General features: G+C 43.6%; 1 protein-coding gene across 2 annotated transcripts in view; it reads right to left on the bottom strand.

The window, feature by feature from the left end:
• The window catches only part of LOC137653473 (early endosome antigen 1-like), a 157,218-nt gene that overhangs the window by 19,776 nt on the left and 114,934 nt on the right, over positions 1-22,508 (bottom strand). For both annotated transcript variants that reach the window (XM_068386901.1, XM_068386902.1), the window contains 5 exons: positions 21,195-22,187; positions 20,936-21,055; positions 1,863-2,033; positions 923-1,042; positions 203-370 (listed from right to left, as the gene is read on the bottom strand). In XM_068386901.1, the coding sequence (XP_068243002.1) occupies positions 203-370; positions 923-1,042; positions 1,863-2,033; positions 20,936-21,055; positions 21,195-22,187 (1,572 nt within the window). The remainder of the gene's footprint in view (positions 1-202; positions 371-922; positions 1,043-1,862; positions 2,034-20,935; positions 21,056-21,194; positions 22,188-22,508) is intronic.

The raw sequence follows: 22,508 nt of genomic DNA, 5'->3' as shown, positions 1-22,508 counted from the left end.
CTCTTCTTTTAGCCATCATAAGGTTTATACCCACACATGCAAGTGTCATAGTGCTTCGAGTCTTGTCAGAAGTCTCAAGATTAATACCAACAATCAGATCAATCCTAACACTTGATACAAAAAGCATAATAACTTGAAAGGGACTCAAACAATTAATTTACTTTACTTTCAATAAATAATCAAAATCGATTATCCTCCAAACCTGTAAATTCTGATTTTCTCTTCCTAACTCCTGAAGAGCCGCAGTAGAATCATCAAGTTTTCGTCTTAGCTGTGTAAGGTGGCCCTGAAGACGCTCAACTTCTGATTCTGCTGTCACACATCGTTCAACCAGACCTTTCTGTTCTTCTACAGAAGCTTCAACACGTACCTGTGAGTTTGAAATATTTCATTAACATTTACAAAAACATGATGGAGAGGGTGGAGGCGTGTCTTAAAAAGTTGTATCTACTGTATAATAGATAACAATATGCGGTGTGGGAAATATTTAAAGTATGTTCATTTACAAAAGTGGCAAACTATCTGAGTTTAGAAAACCAAGTCACCTTTATTTTATGCATTGTAAATAGTTGCAAAAGTTTTCCAACCCGATTACAGTACTATTTAGTGGGAATAGAGAGATGCAGTACCCAAAATAAAATAAAAAATTCAATTATGATGGTCTTGTCTTCTAAAAGTTTAATATGAAAAAAAAAGTAAAAAACTTTTAAGACTGTGTGCATCCCTTATTTCAACATTAATTTATAGCTTGAATAATATTCTAAAGCTAAATGCCTCCTGAATTATAAAACTTAACATACTCCCTCTAAAAACACGCTTTCCTTTCTATATTATTTAAGATAATATCTGATTATGTAAATAAAAGTCAGTGGCTTGCATCTTCAATTCAAGGAGGGTAATAAATCCTGTGGTCTATAATTACCTCCAATTCCAGCTTTTCTCCAGCCAGTCCTGCAACTTCTGTTTCCAGCCCTGCCACTCGTCCTTCTAACTCTCCAACTTTTTGATAGTGCATTTCAAGCTGTTTATTTAAGCTAGATATCTGAAACATTTATAAATGAAACCATGTTACAAATAGTAAAATGTTGATATCTTCCTGAAATAAATTTAAAAACACCACAATCATCTTTCTCTACACAACTGGGAAATGAAAATTAAAATTTTCTGCTGCTAAACAAAGAAAAATTTTAATCAAATAAAATTAGTGAAATAATGGAATCACGAGATGTATTTCTATAGGCTTACTTTTTTGGAAATGAAACATTTCAAGGATAAATCTATTGAATTCAGTGTGTTTAGCAAAACTTAAGACTAAATATGATATGGAATTACCCTAAATAGTGGGATTATTTGAATGAAATTTATCATAACTACTATTACACTTAATACAATCTGGACAATGGTCGGTTAGTCACAAATTCACATTAAGCATATGTAAGAACAATGGTCATGTAAGAGCCATTCTTAACCCAGGAACACAAACGTGTGGTTGTGGCCACTACTGCAACAAAAAAATGGCAACTGCTGTACGAGCTATTAGCAAGAAGCACCTTCATTTGGGTAACTTTAGCTATATAGTGAACAACAACCAAGATATCAAAATTATTTTTAGACATTTCATGGCACTACTACTAAGATTCTTTACACTAAATGCCATATATGCATCTTACTTTGCATTTCCTTTTCCATCTTTTCCACTGTAAATAAAATAAAAGGACAAAAAGGGCTTATGCCCACATGAGAGCTACAAAGAGACAAGAAGACAGACTAAAGACACATCACATGTGAGAGTGCATTGTGAACTAAAAAGCAAGAATTTTATAAAAACTAGCAAAGTTTTACACAGAAAAAAAAAAACTTGCCTCCTTTTCTTGTGAAGTAACCTTGTTTTCCAGCTCTGCTTTAATTTTTTTAGAAGATTCTTTTAATGACTGTAACTCAGAGTCCAAATGATCTCGCTCATCCTGTTGAGCTGTCAATTCAGCTGCATGTTGAGCTGCTAATGCACCCCTGGTATCACACTCCTCATTTAGCTGGAAAAAATAATAATACATAACAGTACTGTACTTTATTCTAAAAGAGTAATTTGCCTCGAGAAATTGTAGTGTGCATTCCTAATATTCTATGTTTATTTACCGATCAGCATGTATCCAAAACTTCAAAGTTAAAGATTTTGTTTCATACAAACAAGCCTCTTCTATCTAAGCCTTGTGCTTCCTGTGTGATGGTTTCCTAATGGATGGAGGAAGGGTAGAGGTAGGCCTAGGAGTGATAAGATTTTTTTTTGTGTGGAAAGTACTCATGGTTCAATAAGAAAATATCTTCCAAGTCTAACAGGAAAGAAAGAGTTGACATAGCAAATGAAAGACACCAGCAGTTCAAGGAAGGTAGAGGGTTACATTATCTCTGTTCCATGCAGTATGGAGTGGGCTTCAGCCAGACCCATAGGTAGTAGTAGATGTGTTAAGGAAATGCTACTAACTGCCTTTTGATTGCAATGACCATTATCCACTGTAACAAAATCATTTCCTTTATACCAACATAATCCAGAGAATATACAGGAGAAAATATCTGTGTTGTAATAGAAGGAAACAATATAAGAGATTTCAGTCCCTAGTTCTAACCAGGTGTTCCACGGAGACCCCATCATCAGTTATGGTGGTGGTTTGAAAGAATGAGTGGATGTTTTCAATCAGCCTGCAGGATTATTATTTTCATATTCCAGTTCAGCTGCCTACATTTTGGTTTGAGCACAGCTAAATATTCACAACAGTGATGGTCCCAGAAGCAAAGTGGTTGCATCTGTTAGGAATATGGGTATAATCAAGAGGCCCTTTTTCAGGACCAGAAAGTCTGGTTAAACTTGTTATTTAGGCTGGGTATATCATTCAGTTTCATGTAGAGTCTGATTTCTTCTCGGTTGGTTCTATTCTTGGAAATGATGATAGCCTCAGATCCTTTTTAGGCTTCTCTGTCAGAGAAAAGAATTAAGTTTTCTGCTTATGGTCAAAGACTTGAAGAAAACAATGGTTCTGTCAGCAGAAAATTGGATAAGTCTATTAAAGACTATATCATCTTTATAGAAATTATTTCAAGCACACTTCAAAATGAGTCCTTTTTCAATTTTATTTCAACCAATACAGTATTGGGACATTAATAGGTCTGAGAGCAGTTTTTATCATGTGTATCGGGAATCAAACAAAGCTGCTTGAATGCTAGGATTCTCATCACCAGCTTCTACTAGGCAGTAACCTCGAACTACGGATTTGAATATTTTCTAAAATGCTTCTCTGACGGGATAGATACTCTGGAGACTACATCAGTAGGATCTTGGTCGGCTATAGTCACTAATGCACATAAAGCATATGCAAGAACAATAGTTATGTAACAGCCATTCTTAAACCAGAAACACAAATGTGGGTTGTGGCCCCTCCTGCAAAAAAAAAAAAAAATAAGTGCAACTCTACTGGTCAAGCTATTAGCAAGAAGCCTTTCCATCTATGCTCTGCCTGAAGGTTACCATGAGTGATGTTGTACAAGTGTGTGTGGTTCTCTACCAGGATGTACCAACCTTTGTTACATGTTCTGGGGTGAGGTAATGGTGCGATTCCAACCCCAGTTATGTTTGTGTGTTTTTATGCAATGTAATAAATTATAAGTATTAAATGCCTTGATGATGTATTAAATGTCTTGATATTCATCATAGATCCTCAATGCACCCTCTACATATTGTTTAGTAAGCATTCAGAGGAATGAATAAAGGGTTAATTATTAGATTAAATTATTATAATTTTTTTGGCTAAAACTTTGCTCTTTATTTGTCTCTCTATCAAAGTGAGCTTTGATAGAGAGGACCCAATGTACTCTGATAGGAAGACTGTTTCATTAAAGTTCAGGTACTCCAAGTTTGTATTTACAGTATTTTAATGAAATTTTGAAAAAAAATTCTGCATTTTTCATTTACGTTTTACAGGAAGAAATAATTTACTTACGTAAGTTTTATGGTCAAGAGCAGCAGGAAGCGATCTACTTTCTGTAGAAATTTTCAGAAATTTTTTTTTTACTGCAGTATTATTATCTTTCTATTGATCCCAAAGACGGGGTTAGTCACACCCAATGACTGTATGAATTATGAAAAAAAAGGTTTGTATTCCAGGGTCAAGGATAAAGTTTGATGATAAAAGGGGCCTCCTTCAGGAAGCAGAATACTACTCTTTTATGACAAGAACTGCAAATACATCTCTGGCTAAATATAAAATTTTCTAAAGCAATTTGTATTTTTCCTAACTATACAAATCTGAGACCTTTCATAGGAGTATGACATCAGCGAAGCTAAAATGACTGTTAAGACTTTTAAAAAGATAAACATAGTGTGGCGGGATGTCCCAAAAACAACCCCCCCCCACCTTTGATCACTCTAAACAGAAAATTGTCTCAACACAAACTTTCCCCTTACGTTATCATCAAGTGGACTCTTGGACAGAAGGGAAATTAAAACAAAACAATCTTTATACTACATTCCTTAAAACTAAAACACTTAATGCAAAAACCATTCACAGTCAAATAAACCCCTCAAAATCAATAACAAAGTTTGACACTAAACACTAACAAAATTTAAACTTAAATTCAGTATAACCTAGACTTCAAAACACGAAACATATATATCATGGGTGTGTGTTCACAAACACTTTTGCAAATAAAGTCACAAGAAAAAACACAAAGGTAAATAAACAATAATGATTACATCATTTAATTAAACCCCAAAGAACACTAACAAAACTTAAAATTAAACACACACCAACACCAAAATAAGTATACGTGTTTATATAATATATTATGTGGACTCTTACCACTCTCATTTTCACCTGGTACGCCATACTTCCCAATGACACCTTCTACCTCTCCAGCGCCAACTCTAGCATTTAAGTCACCCATGACAACTACATAATTCCTTCTACCCAGTCCTTCTACACACCTAGTTAATCAATTCCAGAACTCATTCCGCTCTTCTTCACTTTTCTCACTACCTGGCCCATACGCACTGACAAACGCCCAACATTCCCTACCCAACCTAACCCTTACCCACATTAACCTAGATGATATCTCTTTCCATTCCACTACTTTACCTGTTATCCATTCACTCAGCAATAAAGCCACACCCTCTCTCGCTCTTCCCCTTTCAATCCCAGACATTCTACCAGACATTTCACCAAACATCACATCACCCTTTCCTTTCATCTTTGTCTCACACAAGGCCAATACATCCATCCTTCTACTCCTAAACATACTTCCAATCTCACATCTTTTACTCTCTATCGTACTACATCCACGCACATTCAAACACCCCAAAACTAGAGTGCGGGGAGCAGTCACTCTCCCCCCAGCTCCATCTCTTTGTTGATGTCTCGCAGGATTTTATACAGGAGAGGGGGTTCCCAGCCCCCTCGTCCCGTCCCTTTTAGTCGCCTCTTACGATACGCAGGGATAACGTTGGCGCTATTCTAATTGTTTTTATGCCCCCGCAGCCACAGGGCTGGTAGATATGTGTGTTGAACAAGAGATGGTAATAAGTGCTAGCTTTTTCAAAAAGAAAGATAAAAACAAGTATACATGGGTAAGAGTGGCAAATGGAAGAGTAGTAGAAAGAGCATTAATGGATTATGTGTTGATAAGTAAAAGAATGTTTGGAAGATTGAAAGACGTGCACGTGTTTAGGGGTATGGCTAACGGTATGTCTGATCATTTTTTGGTGGAAGGAAAATTAGTTGTAGCAAAAGAGTGGGGGAATAGAGTAGGTGGATGTAAAAGGGAGCTAGTGAGGGTTGAAGAGCTATTAAACCGGGGGTAAAAAGTAAATATCAGGAAAGGTTGAAAATGGCATATGATGAAGTGAGAGTAAGAGAATCTGGTAATTTAGAGGAGGAGTGGAAGTTAGTAAAAGAAAATTTTGTTGGGATTGCAAGTGATGTGTGTGGCAAGAAGGTTGTTGGAGGCAGCATGAGGAAGGGCAGTGAATGGTGGAATGAAGGAGTGAAGGTAAAAGTGGAAGAGAAAAAGAGGGCTTTTGAAGAATGGCTGCAGAGTAATAGTATAGAGAAGTATGAAAAATATAAAGAGAAAAATGTGGAAGTAAAGCGCAAGGTACGTGAGGCAAAGAGGGCAGCTGACCTGAGGTGGGGTCAGGGATTGGGTCAGTCATATGAAGAGAATAAGAAGAATTTTTGGAAAGAAGTGAAGAGAGTAAGGAAGGCTGGCGCAAGAATTGAAGAGACAGTGAAAGATGGAAATGGAAGGTTGTTAAAAGGAGAGGAGGCAAGGAAAAGGTGGGTGAAATATTTTTAAAGTTTACTGAATGTTCAGGATAATAGGGAGGCAGATATAATTGCTGTTGCAGGTGTTGAGGTGCCGGTGATGGGAGATGAGAATGAGAGAGAGATTACAATAGAGGAAGTGAGGAGAGCACTAGATGAAACGAGAGTAGGAAAAGCATCTGGTATGGATGGTGTGAGAGCTGAGATGTTGAAGGAAGGGGGTGTGACTGTACTTGAATGGTTGGTGAGATTGTTTAATATGTGTTTTGTGTTATCAATGGTACCAGTAGATTGGGTTTGTGCATGTAATGTACCACTATATAAGGGTAAGGGAGATGTGCATGAGTGTTGTAATTCAAGGCGTATTAGTTTGTTGAGTGTAGTTGGAAAAGTGTATGGTACAGTAATGATTAATAGGATTAAGGATAAAACAGAGAATGCAATCTTAGAAGTACAGGGTGGTTTTAGAAGAGGTAGGGGTTGTATGAATCAGATTTTTACGGTTAGGCAGATATGCGAGAAATATTTAGCAAAAGGTAAGGAGGTGTATGTTGCGTTTATGGATCTGGAGAAAGCGTATGATAGAGTTGATAGGGAAGCAATGTGGAATGTGATGAGGTTATATGGAGTTGGTGGAAGGTTGTTCAGCAAGCAGTGAAAAGTTTCTACAAAGGTAGTAAAGCATGTGTTAGAATAGGAAATGAAGTGAGTGATTGGTTTCTGGTGAGAGTGGGGCTGAGACAGGGATGTGTGATGTCGCCGTGGTTGTTTAACTTGTATGTTGATGGAGTGGTGAGAGAGGTGAATGCTTAAGTGCTTGGACGAGGATTAAAACTGGTAGACGAGAATGACCATGAATGGGAGGTAAATCAGTTGTTGTTTGCGGATGATACTGTACTGGTTCCAGACACAGAAGAGAAGCTTGACCGACTAGTGACAGAATTTGGAAGGGTGTGTGAGAGAAGGAAGTTGAGAGTTAATGTGGGTAAGAGTAAGGTTATGAGATGTACGAGAAGGGAAGGTGGTGCAAGGTTGAATGTCATGTTGAATGGAGAGTTACTTGAGGAGGTGGATCAGTTTAAGTACTTGGGGTCTGTTGTTGTAGCAAATGGTGGAGTGGAAGCAGATGTATGTCAGGGAGTGAATGAAGGTTGCAAAGTGTTGGGGGCAGTTAAGGGAGTAGTAAAAAATAGATTGTTGGGCATGAATGTATAGAGTTCTATATGAGAAAGTGATTGTACCAACTGTGATGTATAGATCAGAGTTGTGGGGAATGAAAGTGATGGAGAGAGAGAAATTGAATGTGTTTGAGATGAAGTGTCTAAGGAGTATGGCTGGTGTATCTCGAGTAGATAGGGTTAGGAACGAAGTGGTGAGAGTGAGAACGGGTGTAAGAAATGAGTTAGCAGCTAGAGTGGATATGAATGTGTTGAGGTGGTTTGGCCATGTTGAGAGAATGGAAAGTGGCTGTCTGCTAAAGAAGGTGATGAATGCAAGATTTGATGGGAGATGTACAAGAGGAAGGCCAAGGTTTGGGTGGATGGATGGAGTGAAGAAAGCTCTGGGTGATAGGAGGATACATGTGAGAGAGGCAAGAGAGCGTGCTAGAAATAGGAATGAATGGCGAGCGATTGTGACGCAGTTCCGGTAGGCCCTGCTGCTTCCTCCGGTGCCTTAGATGACCGCGGAGGTAGCAGCAGTAGGGGATTCGGCATTATGAAGCTTCATCTGTGGTGGATAATGGGGGAGGGTGGGCTGTGGCACCCTAGCAGTACCAGCCGAACTCGGTTGAGTCCCTTGTCAGGCTGGGAGGAACGTAGAGTAGAGGTCCCCTTTTTGTTTTGTTTCATTTGTTGACGTCCCCTACCCCCCAAAACTGGGGGAAGTGCCTTGGTATATGTATGTATGTATGTATGTATTATGTGGACACCAACACTGTCGTCCACACAAAGCTGAACTGTCCTTCACTGCATAGTACCACAGCTAAGTGATTAACAGTACACTGTGTGGCAATTTGCCACAACCACCTCCCTGATTGGGGTTGTGGTTATCCTTATAATCATAATCATCATCAGCAATCAAAACTTCAATCACTCCAGGTCCTCAAAGGTCATCAATAATTATATAATTCTGAGCAGTCGTATCAAGTTCTTTATCATAAGCCAGGTCATCAACAATCTAGTCCACATTCAAGAAAAAAAAATCTCTTCAAAGGAGGAATTACAGCTGTTATAAAAAATAAACACAATGAAAATCCAAAATAATTAAAATATAGATTCAGAATTTGAAACACAACTGTCTCCTACCACAGTCAATCAAAAAAAAGCATTTGCTCAAGACATTCACCGCTGTCCTAATCTAGCTGCAAAAAGTAAACAAACAACCTCAATTACACACACACAACTTTCACTTTCACTTTGACTTTTGGCCTTGGTATTTGCAAGGTAGTTGAGGTGGGCTATGTAACTTGAAGGTTTCAGGTTTGTACAGTTAGGAAAAATATAAATCACTGTACTTTAAAATTTGAGATTTGTTCCTACATGTAACACAAACCATCGACCTTTAATAGGAGACTTATCCTTATGGAAGGAAAAAGTCCCTATGACCAAATCTGGCTTGGTTAATTGACCAGGTAAATGTCCATGAACTTTGGTCCTAGGTGGAGTGAAAGTCATCAACACCCTAACTTTCTATGCATACGGATGCATTAGGAATCGGGGTAAACCATTACCATACTTGGTTAGTCAAAGAAGAATATCAAAAATTTTAAGTAATTTTTATTTTTCCTAACATACTTACCGAGAACTACTTTCTTAGGAGTTACCTGTAATCTCCTCTCTACCGACCAGAGTTTTGTGTAGTATACCCTAAACCCGTTTTCTATGGAGGGCTAACTCGGGAGTAAGAGAACGTGCCCCGAGGGTAGCCTTTGCGCTAGGTCGAGGTCCGCTTGGGTCGTGAGCGCCAGTAAGTTCCTCGGATGTTGCAAAAATTCTTGCAAGGGCAGAGAGGCACTCGGGGAAGGTAGGGAGTGCCATTACCCGAAAGTAGTTCTCGGTAAGTATGTTAGGAAAAATAAGAATTACTTAAAATTTTTGATTTGTTCCAACACGAATACTTACCTCGAACTACTTTCTTAGGAGACTTACACTTTAGGAGGTGGGAGTGCCTTCCTGACCCTCATACCCAGCAAGCGGAAGCCAAGAGGCCTAGGTATAAAAAAAAAAAAAAAAACATACAAGGAAAACGGACGATAGGGTAACTACACAAAGAGCTCACGTTAGTGTCTAAGTACTCACCCTTTGAAAAACTTCTTCTGATGTTGAATCCAGTAACGCAGTTGCAGAGACATGTTATCCAATGGTTACAAGAGGGTTATCTCCGATAGGGATAGGAAAAAACGAGGATTAGGGTGAAAGGGAACGAACCTGTGTCTCCCGGTTTGCTATCCACGATTGAGCCTAGGGCTTTTACCGTTAAATCACCTGGAGCGCGGAGATGACTGTTCCAATGGAGAACCTCTAAGGACCTCCTTGAGTAGTCCTTGAGGTAATGGGCAGTAAAGGTTGACTGGTTCGACCAGGTACCTGCACGAAGGATCTGACCCACTGCCATGTTTTTCTCAAAGGCTAAGGACGTGCTCAGACCCCTGATGTCATGGGGTTTGGGAGCGCCTGGTAAGGCCAGTCCTTCTTCCTTGTAGGCCCTGGCAATAACTTGTCTTAACCAGAAGGAAATGGTATTCTTCGATACCTGTTTCTTAGTAACACCTGTGGAGACGAAAAGGCTCTTGATGCCTGGCCGGAGATGAGCAGTCCTTTCAAGGTATTTTCTAATGGCACGGACCGGGCATAACCTCAAATCCTCAGAATTCCCCGTCCTAGGAATAGCTGGCAGAGAGAAACCTTCGAATTTTGGGTCCCAAACAGCTGGGTTCTGGGTTTTCGCCACAAACGAAGGAACGAACTTGAAAGAGATCTCTTTCCACCCCTTTGAATGAGAGACGTCATAAGACAGCCCATGGATCTCCCCTACTCTTTTTGCAGAAGCCAAGGCTAGCAAAAAGACTGTCTTGAGAGTGAGATCCCTGTCTACGATATCCTTCATTGGCTCGAAGGGGGGGCCACTTAACATCTTCAGGACCCTAGGTAAGTCCCACTGAGGCACCCTAACTGCTTGTGGGGGGCAGGACTGCTCAAAACTCCTGACAAGCATCGAGATGTGTCTAGAGGAACCCAGGTCGATGCCCTTCAGAAGGAAGACTTGACCCAAGGCAGCTCGCACTCCTTTTATAGCTGGGATTGACATTCCTATCTCGTCCCTGAGATATACCAGAAAGTCTGCTATGTCTGGGACGGAGGCTTTGAGGGGCTTTATGCGCCTCGAAGCGCACCACTTCGTGAAAGAGGCCCAATTCGCTTGGTAGACCGTTGCCGACGACCTTCTCAGGTATAGCGACATCCTCTTAGCCGTAGCTGCTGAATATCCTTCTTTCTTCAGGAGCTGCTCGATAGTCTCCAGGCGTGAAGGCGTAGAGACTGTGGGTTGTCGTGAAACCTGAGAAAGTGCGGCTGTCGTAGAATATCTGACCTGTCGGGGAGTGGCCACGGAGGGTGACTCGCCCGGTCTTTTAGGTCTGCGAACCACTCTCTCTCCGGCCACCAGGGCGCTACCAAAGTCATCCTTAAGTTTCGGGCAGTCCTCACTCTGTTGAGTACTTGCCTTATCAACGTGAAGGGGGGAAAAGCGTACACGTCTAGGTTGTCCCACTTGTGCTGAAAGGCATCCTCCAAGGCTGCCCTTGGGTCTGGGACAGGAGAACAATACACGGGAAGTTGCGCGTTCAGTTTGGATGCAAAGAGGTCCATCACCGGGGAACCTCAACGTTGGATGATGAGCTTGGCTACTTCTGGAAGGAGGGACCATTCTGTCCCTACTATTTGACCCATCCTGCTGAGACCGTCGGTTAGAACGTTCTTTTTCCCGGGGATGAACCTTGCCAATAACACCACCTGGTTCGTTTCTGCCCAATCTAGGATCTCTAGGGCGAGATCGCACAATTCCCTAGATTTCAAAACTCCTTGTTTCTTTATGTACGCTACCACTGTGGCGTTGTCGCACATCCACGCCACAGTGTTTCCCCTTAGTAGATCGACGAAGTGCAGGCAAGCTTTCTGGACTGCCTTCAACTCTAGGATATTGATGTGTAGGTCCTTCTCCCCATCCATCCAGGTTCCTCTCCCCGTCCCGTTGAGGAGATGGGCTCCCCATCCCTGGTTGGAGGCGTCTGTGAAAAGAAGTAACTCGGGAGGGTCGTTCGCGAAGGGCATCCCCTTGAGCGAGTTCGACCGGCAATGCCACCATTCCAGGGAGGGTATTGTGTTTGGTAGGACTGGGATTAATTTCTGGTGCGAGTCCAGTTGGCACCCGAAGTTCTTCAGGTTCCATTGGACGGCTCTGAGCGTGAGTCTCCCATGGGGAACCAGTTTTTCCAACGACACCAGATGCCCTATTAGTCTTTGCCAGTCCTTCGCCCTCCTGGGTTGCCCCGACAAGAACGGACGAAGGATCTTCATCAGATTGCTTATTCTGTCCTCCGACGGAAACGCTTTCACTAGAAGGGAATCCAGTGTCATCCCCAAATAGGTCATTCTGGTGGAGGGAGATAGGTTCGATTTTTCCGGGTTGATCATGATACCCAGACCCTTGCAAAACTGGAGAAGTTTCATCCCTTGCTCCTTGAAGACGTCCTTCGAGGAGGAAAGAAGCAACCAGTCGTCCAGGTACCGGATGAGGCGAATGCCTCGCTCGTGAGCCCACACTGAGACTGTCGTGAAGACTCTCGTGAATACCTGGGGAGCTGTTGACAATCCGAAGCAAAGGGTCTTGAATTGCAGGATCTGGGTACCCCATTTCACCCGGAGAAACTTTCGACTCAAGGGGTGGACCGGAATTTGGAAGTAAGCGTCCTTGAGGTCTATGGTCATCATGTAATCTTTCTCCCTCAAGGACAGCAGGACTGACTTCAGAGTGTCCATTTTGAACTCTGTCTTTCTTATAAACTTGAGAGCCGACAGATCTATCACCGGTCTCCACCCTCCCGTCGCCTTTTCGACCAGGAACAGACAACTGTAGAAACCTGGTCCTGGGTGTAGGATCTCCTCCATGGTGGACACCTCCTCTTGAAGGGCGGCCCTCTTCAACGGGTCCTTGGGTACCAACCACTCCGACAGGCTGGCCGGAATTAGAGGGGGAGGTTCTGCTAAGAACGGTAACCTGTAGCCCTCCTTCAGTACGGACACTGTCCAGGGCTCTGCTCCATGAGCTTTCCATGCTTGCCAATATAGTCTGAGGCATCCCCCAAACTGAGGCTTGGGGAGGAGTAGGGGACCTCCCACTCTATCTCCTCCTGGAGGAGCGGCCTGAACGGCCTCTCCTGGAGGCAGAATAACCTGTCCTAAAGGAGGCCGACGCTGCTGGGGCTCCTCTACGGGGGGGCTGAGGCGCTGAGGCCCAAGAAGAAGAAGGGGCTTCTCTCCTCGTCAGGCTAGGAGGGGCCTGAGGCGTCGCGGCACTGTCTGAAACTGACCTCTTGTAGGGAGGCCTCCTTACCGGCGCAGGCCTGGGCGCGTTTACTTCCTTCCTCTTAGCCACCTTCTCCATGATCTCCTCTAACTCCTTCAAGGGGAACAAGGAGTCACCCCACACAGGAAGGCTCCTCATGGCCCTCGCCTCTCTGTCTGGGACCTTCCGGGAAAGCTTCGCCAGGATTGTGTCCCTCTTGCGAAGCACCCAATTCGCTGACAGGGCGAGAGACTGGTAGGTGAGGAACTTAAGGGTCTTGCCCCCGGAGATGATAAGCTCCCTCAGGAGGCTTTGCTGTTCTGGGTCTGTCAGGTCATAAGTTGCTTGCACTCCCACTAGTGTGGAAGCCCACCAGTCTAACCAAGAGGAGACGTGCACTAGGCCCTTAGACATTTCCTCCATCATCGCAGCCTCCGATTGAGAAAAACAGATCGGGGCTGAAGAGGCTCTGTCCTCCGAGGCGCCCTGTCCCAGAATGTCGAGAGCAGGTTCCACTTTACAGGCTCCCGGCCGTTGTCCTTCTGGCACATAGACCCTGCTCTGTGTTTTGAGCCCCTGGAGCAGCTTCGAAGAGCTCTGCGTCTTGGGAGCTACGGCATTGCCTGCCACCACTCTATCAACGTGCTCTCGGCCCAGGACGAGATCTCGGGCCACAGGAAGTGCCAGGGAGGCTTTTTGTTAGACAGGAGCTTGCATCAACAGGGTAAGGCTGGACCTCCAGTAGTCCTCATCGGTAGCAACCGGTTCTTCAATCCTGTGATGTCTCTGATCAGACTTATTACTTTTCTATAGGCCGAGTTCTCTGTCGGGGAACCTTCCCTACCGTCCGCCGAAGCCTCGACTTGGGCCCGGGGAGCCGGGTCACCGGGCACTCCCACCGGGCGCCTTGGTCCTGGCACAACAGGCACTCCCCTGCGGAGGTACTGGTATTCCCCGGCGGAGACCTCCGCACCAGGGACGGGGGTTAGGACAGGCATCGCCGAACCGGCGTGGACTACCGTCCGATCATGCTCTCTGGGGGACGAGGACGCGGATCCCGTGGGCTGACCTGACAGCGGGAACCGTTCCTTAAAAGTCCGAGGGCCACACCAGCTGGGCTGATTCGGCCAGGCTGCCCGTAAGGAAGCACGGTTCCCCCCGCTGGGCGGGGTGAACCGGAGGCTTCGCGGTCTTACGCCTGCCTGCAGAGGCCTTCTCGCGTTTCTCCCTGCGAGGGTCATAACAACGTCTGGAGGATGGTCTCCTTGGCGAGAAATCCCTGGACCGCCGGTCCGGGGAACACTGTATCTCCGACTTACGGGGTACGAAAACCCAATCACCATCGGGTGACCTACTCCTCCTGTGTTTTCTCCGTGGAGAGCGGGACCGCCTCCTGCTGTACCTGGAACGGGATCTTGAGCGGGAACGCCTGCTCCTGGACCGCTCCCTCCGACGACAATGTTTCCTCCTGGCTTCTTCTCCCGAAGAGAATGACTCCCCACCATCCGAAGAGCCTGACGACACCGTACCAACCGCATGTCGGGCAGAAGAGGGGGCCGCGGAGGGCTTCGCGACTCGTTGCGTACCCGAGGTAGAGGGTTGCAGGAAGGTTTCTGGAACTTGAGTCAGAGGAGTTGGGAACGAGGGGTGGCGCCCAACACTAGGGAACCAGGTATCCAGGCCCTCTTCCATCCGCATAGGGGACCTACCTGGCGTTTTAGGGAGCTTCCATCCAAAGGTATCACTTACTGCGGAGCCTAACTTACCCTGGGTGTCGCCGCCTGCCGAAGAACCTGAAACACAGGCCCACGAAGGGGGCGAAGACACAGGAACAACATTGCTACACCATAAGGGGTCACCGGAGGAAACGTGCCCCCCAAGCACAAGGGCCAAGTCTCCAGAACTCCCTGACACAGCACTACCAGGCTCCTCACTAGCCCGAGAAGGCCCCGCAACTCCCACTTCACACACACCAGACTCCTGGGGAAGAACGCCCGGCTCTTTCCCCACCACGGACTTACCTCGTCCCCTACTCTGGGTAGGGGAAGGAGAGACAGAAGCCCCGTCGGACCATCCACTGGGCGACGGTAGCGGCGAAGAAACGCTAGATTTCCTGGGTGAACGTTTCGACGATTTCTTTTTCTTCGTGCCGTAACGCACCTACTGAATTTCACTCCAACCAACACATTCAAGGCACGTATCCGAAGGAGAGCAAACTTTGCCCCTACAGGAAGAGCAAAGGGAGTGAGGATCCACTTCAGGTTTGGAGAGGAACGCTCCACACGATTTTCCGGCTCTAGGCCCAGGACAACGGCGGATCTGCTCCATAACGCACAAACACAAGACACAGGAATGCAGGGAATCAAAGGAATACACTTGGGAAGCACAAGGAAGGGTAGTGAATGCACAGGAACACAAGGGATAAGCACAAGTTACCACGCGGTAAACACGTGGGACACAAAGGGTCGAGAGAGACGAGAGCGACGTGGTATCACGTCGCGACCAGAGAACTTACTGGCGCTCACGACCCAAGCGGACCTCGACCTAGCGCAAAGGCTACCCTCGGGGCACGTTCTCTTACTCCCGAGTTAGCCCTCCATAGAAAACGGGTTTAGGGTATACTACACAAAACTCTGGTCGGTAGAGAGGAGATTACAGGTAACTCCTAAGAAAGTAGTTCGAGGTAAGTATTCGTGTTGGAACAAATATATCTTACAAAATATTGTCTAGAGTATAGGCATTACTGTATTAGATTAATGAATGTGTATATAACAGACCCATCATCAGCCTTGCTCAGAGGAAGGGGGAAATAATTCAAATACAATTCATAATTGTAAAGAAAAGTTGCTCTGATGCAACCTTACCTGCATCTAGTATCTGCTTCAGCAACATACTGTACGACAACTGTATTCCAAGAGAGGGGAAAAAGAAACGAAAAGGGAGCTGGATTCGCTACACCACCTGTTGAGCGGCTACCACCAGTCCCAAATATAGGTATCCAGGGATCTGTGGATATATTTCAAAGGTGTGGGCTATGAAGGTCGCCTGACATTTCCAGACTCCGGCCACCACGACCTGCACCATGGACAAATTATTCATGAAGACTATGTTAGGGCCAATACTTCTGACTTCGTAAGCCTTTTTCCTCAAAGGTCTGGCTTCTTGCGCATCATTTTGAATGTAGGAGCGTCTGATGGTTCCCGTAGCAGAAGGAAATAGTATTCCTGGATATAAGTCTCTTAACCTTCCAAGAGATTAAGAAAAGTCTCTGATGCTCAGGTCTGAAGCGTTCAGTCCTTTTGAGGTAAGTGTCACAACACCCTCACAGAGCAAAGCAGCAGATTCACTTGCTCACTAGTTACTTCTTTAAGGGAAGGGATGAAGAAAGTCCTGGATTGCTGGATTCTATGTTTGGTGATGAATGAAAAGGAGACATCCTTCCAACCCACAGCATGACCAACTACATATGAAATGCCATATAACTCACCAACTCTCTTAACTGAGGCCAGGGCAAGCAGAACGTCTTCAGTGTCAATCGCGATCTGACGCCTCCTTCTTAAGTTTGTAAGGAGCTCTCGAGAGATCTAAGAACCTTTGTAAAGTATCTTTTGCTTGGAGGAGACGCTACAGTTTTGGAATCTCAGCAGATGGGGCTGACAAGAGGATGATGGGCCACTGGGAATAATTTTCTTTTTACCTCAACAAGGAATATCAGCAGATCAGTGAACAATTCAGCTTGTGACCATTTGAAACCACCAGGGTCATCCTGACTTTCGGAGTCTCCAACAATGTTGATGACCCGGCTAATCAGGCAGAAAAGCATAAACATCCAGGTTATTCCCAGGGATGTTGGAATGTGTTCTCCATTGCTGCTGCCTGGTCTGGGATTAGAGAACAAAACTTGGGAAACTTCTTGTTCAGGTATTACAAACAAGTCAATCATTGGGAAGCCTCAAAAGACAAGAACCTTTCTGTTATAACTGGTAGAAGGGACCACCCCACCCGTACTACCTGTCCCTGGCAGCTGGGCGTGTCTGCAAGTACATTCTTGTTGCCCGGAATTTATCTTGCTGACAGCTCTTACTGTGTTGTCAAACATCCCAGTGTGGATCTGTCTCGCTAACTTGCACTGGTCTGGTGAAAATAGTCCCTCCGTACTTGTTGATGTAGGGCCCTACAGTAGTGTTGTCACTCATCATTGTTACCGACTGCCCTATCATACTCCTTTAGTGATAAAAAATGGACCTCTGAAGTGTAACATAGTATCAAGTTCGATCCAGCATGCAATGTTTCAACTGCTTAGTTCCCAAGAAGGGGGCAAATGAATGAAGAAAAGCCAGTCATTCTACCATTCATTCCAGACTTTTATCTACACATTACCATGGAAAAGATGCTTTCTATCTCTAGTGTGAGCTCGGCTGGTTACACAAATTCTTGAACAATCACCAAACGACCAAGCACAAATGCGTGGCGTTAAGGGTCTTGTGGGTAAACTCCTGTAAGTGAAAACCCATGAAGGTCGTTTTTCACTCTCAGACTAACTTTCAGCACCTGGTCCACTGATAGGTTTTTCCTAAGAGCTAAGGCAGGGCCCTATACCATTGACTTTAGGAGCACCTAAACCATATCAGTGGTCGAGGTGTACACTGTACGGATCATCTCACAAACCAAGAGAGATTTTTTTTATTTTATTTATTCATTTTTTTTTTTGACACCTCATTCTTGGTTCTGTCAGTGCTAACAAAAAGTCACAAACACTATGGCCTGAGATGTCGGGTACTTCTCAGATAGCACTGCACAGCACTCACTGGACACAAAAGCATCTCGCAATAACCACATGACGCTTCTGGCAGAGGGGATGGAGAAGGTTTTAAACCTGGGGTCATGTGCTGACAGGTTCTATGTTTTGGAAATGAACTCTGGCACAAAACTAAAGGGGACATCCTTCCACACCTCTTCCTACCCCACTCTGGGGGGGCCTCAGGCCCTGGGGTGGGAAAATCTGCTCAAAGCTCCTCATGAGCATAGAAAACTCCCACGAGGAAGGAAGGACTATACCCTTCAGTCAACAGAACACAGAACATGCCTAAGGCTGAGTGGTAGCATTTGACAGCCATGATTGAAAAGCACTTCTCTCTATGAAGGAAGATGAGAAAATCTGTGATCTGTGCTAGAGTTGCTCTGAACAGAGAAGTATCCCTTCTATGGCACCTATTGCTGAAGATGGGCCACTTCCCCTGGTAGACAGTTGCAGAGGACCATCACAGGTATGTGGACATTTCCTGTGCAGTGCTTCATGAAAAGCCTTTCACTTGGAATAGATGATGGATAGCTTCCACTCATGAAGTTACAAGGACTTTACGGACTGGTGTTACCTCTGAAAGTAAAGCTGACCATTAGGGTAGTTCTCTTGGGAATTTGACTAGATGGGCTACCAGATTGGAATATCATTCCACATGGGGTCATCTGGGAGCCACCAGGGTTATCCTGAGTCCTGGTGTAAATAAACACATGATTAATTAACAGTCAGATGAGGCTAAACGGAGGAAAGGCATACATATCCAGGTGATCCCATGGATGTTTGAAGGTGACTTAGAACATGGTCCATGGGTCTGGAATGGTGGAGAATAACATAGGGACTTTCCTGTTAATCCCCGGAGAACCACACGGCAAAAAACCTCTCCGTTACACAATGATGTAAGAAACCCTCTGACCCTACAATCTGTCCATGGCAACTGATTGTGTCTTCTAGTACATTCCTCTTGTTCAGAACATACTTGGTTGACAACTCCATGGTATGGGACATCACCCAGATGTTCATCCTCTTCATCAGTGCCTCCTTACTTGTTGATGGAATTCTTCTCGTGACAAGTCACTGGAGACAACCAGGTTGTCTGTGTGTGTATCCTAACCCCCCTTCGAAGCATGTAAGAACAATTATGAGGTTTTCCTCATTCAACCACCAAGTGAGATCTGTTCAAGCCTACTGTCCCATCAGAAGTGGATGGAGCATGGGGATCTCTGTCGGCTGTCAAGTGATCCTTCAAACTTCATTTAAGGGATCTATGGAGGAGGCACCCATAGGAAACGAGTCTCTCCAGAGAGGAAAGGTGGCTGAGAAGACTCTGACAGCACCAAGTTGGTACTTCTACCCTTAAACAGGAACAGTCTTGCAACCTCCTTGAGCCTGCTGATGCTATTGTCTGATGAAAAAACTCTTGCTGCTGCTGTTTCTATTAGAATATCCAAGTACTTCCCCCAGTTTACCACAAACCCCTGATTGTAGAAAAATGTTAGAATCCAATTTTGATCCTGTAGTAACTGCCTCTACAAAGAGGCCAGTATCAGCCAATTATCGAGATACATCAACAGACTTATCCCTTGCGAGTCAGCGTAAATGGCTAACAAGGTGAATACCTGAGTGAACACCTGGGGAGCCATACACAATTTGAACCATAATCTTGAACTGGTACATCATACCAAAGAGGGAGGCACGAAGGTACTTTCGAGAGTACCAATGCACAAGTATTTGAAAGTACGCGTCCTTCAGTTCCACTGAAAACATGAAGTCTCCCTCTCTGATGGAAGACAGCACATACTGCAATGTTTCCATTCTGAAATTCGTTTGCCTAACAAATTTGTTAAGAGGAGAGAGGTTGATGACTGGTCTCCAGGCCCCAGTTTACTCCATCAGGAATAGTTAACTAAAGAACCTTGGAGAGTCATCTTGAACAATTCTGGGCGTGATCTTTTCCATCCCTAGCCCCTCTGTCCATAAGGCCAGGGGTTTCGGCGATGTAGCATGATTGGATTGGAACTCTCTTGAAAATTGAGATAGAGAGTTGAAAAATCCTGAAAAGCTAGTAAGCAACTGTTCCCGACACTGGAGGCACCACTGTGCCGCTCACCACTGGCATCACTGATGAGGACATTGGCACTGGGGGAACTAGGGGTTAAGTAGCCTTAACTACCGGCTCCCACAACAAAGTCATGGAGGGTCTTCCAGAAAGACCTAAGGAAGCCCAAGACTTCCTTAGGTCAAACTTATCCTCAGCGGTCTGCAAGGAGACAGGAGAAGAGCTTCTAACTTCTGAAGGGGTGTGGTGATACACCACACACCACCAGAACTTGATAAGCCCACCATTCTGATCCGAGGACTCCTTACCTCTTGACATGTACTCCCTGGGGACTGAACCAGGGCTGTATGCACAGGGGTGGTGGCAGCAGACACAACCACTGAGAACACTGAAGCAGCAAAAGACTTCTTTATTGTCTTCTGGGCCATTGCCATGTCAGACATCGACAAAGACTTAGCCCTCTCTTCTCCCTCAGGACATACAACTGCCACTATACAGGCCATAGCCTACACTCTGCAGTGATAATTGTGAACAATCATGGCCCCTACATGAAGCACACAGAAAATATGGATTTACAGCCGGTTTACTCATAAAGTGATTGAAACCCTCCCCCAAAACACGAGTATAAGTCTCTTTCTTATTTCCTCCTATACTTCAATCCAACAACCAGCTTTCATTTCCTGCAAAAGATAAAGAAAATGAAATGTTCACTTACGAGCTGGCAGTACATCTATACTGACCAGCTGCCAAAATAAAAGTGAGCTATTCATACTGGTGGAGGTGTGGAGATTCTTTACCACATCCTCTACCAGTAGTTTAAACACGTAAAATGATTCTAACAAACAACTCCAACTCACAGTGAAACAATCTCCATACTAAAGGATGATGGTTTGTATGTCACGTAGGAACAAACAATTATGCATTTATGTAAGATCTTTGCAAGAAAAATATTTAGGAAACAAATGTAAAATATTTCCTCATTAGATGTAGTTTATAATATTTGGCTCTGAATAATGGTCAATATACCGGGTATTTCATTTATATCTAAGATATATTCATTTCTTCTTCCCCCAAGGAGAATTCTTCATAAAAACAAATTGGAGAAAATTAGGTTTTAAAAACTACCATTGCTATAAGGGAAACTACATTCATAAGCAAAAAACAAAAATTACCGGTGGTTAATTCTTTTTTTTAATATCTCACCTTTTCCTTTAATTCGCCTATTTTTTCTTCCAACTCCTTTTTCTCTTGACTCAATGCATGGTGTTCCTTATTTAGCTGCTCTAGTTGCTGTTGGAGCTTTTCACTATTAGTCTTCAATAGCTGAAAAAGGTTTTATATTTTGTAATTATAAAGGATTAATTTTTAAAGAAACCAGAGTATCCTTATCTTTGAACATATTTAACAAATAAAACTTTTGTAAAATTTTAAAGGGCAATCAAAACTGATATCACATACTCACCTCTAAGCTCTGCTTCTCTTTGTGTAAATCCTGTGTTACTACATCTCTCGCTTTTGAAATTTCATCAATTTCCTTTTGCAAATTATTTACTTTGGTATACAGCTCTGTATTTTCTGCACTCAACTTCATTTCCTTTTCTTGCAATTCCTTTAGCTGTGCAAATTGTTTTGAAGACTGTTCTTTGAACGTGGATTCTAATTGTGCCTTTTCCTTCTCTAGAACACTGGAATTTTCTTTTAAATTTGAATTTTCTGATGTGACACTTTTAAGCTCGGTCTCGATACTTGCATTTTTTTCTAAAGCTGCCTTTAGGTCAGATTCCATAGACGTTTTCTGTGACTGCAACTTCTTCAGCTCCTCACTTAAATTATGATTTTCATTTTGTGCACTAAGAAGCTTGGCTTTTAAGTCCTCCTTTATAGCTAATCCTTCATTTAACTTCACTTGCATTTCCTCAATAGTTACAAGTTTCTTTTTTAGATTTTCCTTAACTGATTCTAATTCACTTTTTAGAGTCTTGGAAGCTGCCTGGATATTACTCAAGTTTTCCTGGGTATCCTGAAGGGATCTTTCTGACTGCACCTTCTTAGATTCCACTTCAGTCAATTTCTTTTTCACTTCAGAGACTTCCTTTTCTTTAGTTTTCGTCAATTCCTTTTCTTTACTCAAGTCACTTTTCAAGGTTTCCAGTTCTCTGACTTGCTCTTGTAAACTTTTCACCATTTGGTCTTTTTCCCTCAGTGTACCCTCTAATTGTCCTCTCTGAGCATTTGTGTCTTTTAGCATATTTCCAGCATTTGTGAGTTTGTTATTAAGCTGTTCAATTATTTCAGACTTCTCGACGAGGGCATTTTCAGCAGTAGTTCTACTGTGTTCTGCATCTCGAAGAGATTTCCGAAGCTCTTCCACTTGTTCTGACTTCTTTTGCAAAACCTCACTTTCTTCTTTAGAAGCATCATTAATCTTCTCTTTCAAGCTTTCCAATTCTCCTTCCTGGAAAGAAATATGAAAAATTTATTAAATAGATAGAAATTGCAACTTCTATTATCTAAGGAACACTTGAGTTGGTATTAAGGGTTCTTTGCAGCAGCTATACACAAACTATTAATATTACTTTCTGCCTTTACTTTTCATATCTTTCCCTTTGGTCTCTCAACTTAGCTTTCCGGCTTCTTGAACTCTTAGTTTTCAATTTCAAAACAAAACTGTTAGCAAGTCATACTTTAGTCTCCAAATACAACTCATTGGTCACATCAAACTTCTTTATAATACTGGTACTGTACACCATCAATAATCTTACACTTCCTTTAATCC

Source organism: Palaemon carinicauda, chromosome 14 (assembly GCF_036898095.1).
Source record: "Palaemon carinicauda isolate YSFRI2023 chromosome 14, ASM3689809v2, whole genome shotgun sequence".
NCBI lineage: Eukaryota > Metazoa > Arthropoda > Malacostraca > Decapoda > Palaemonidae > Palaemon > Palaemon carinicauda.
This window is presented reverse-complemented; position numbering and strand designations above follow the sequence as displayed.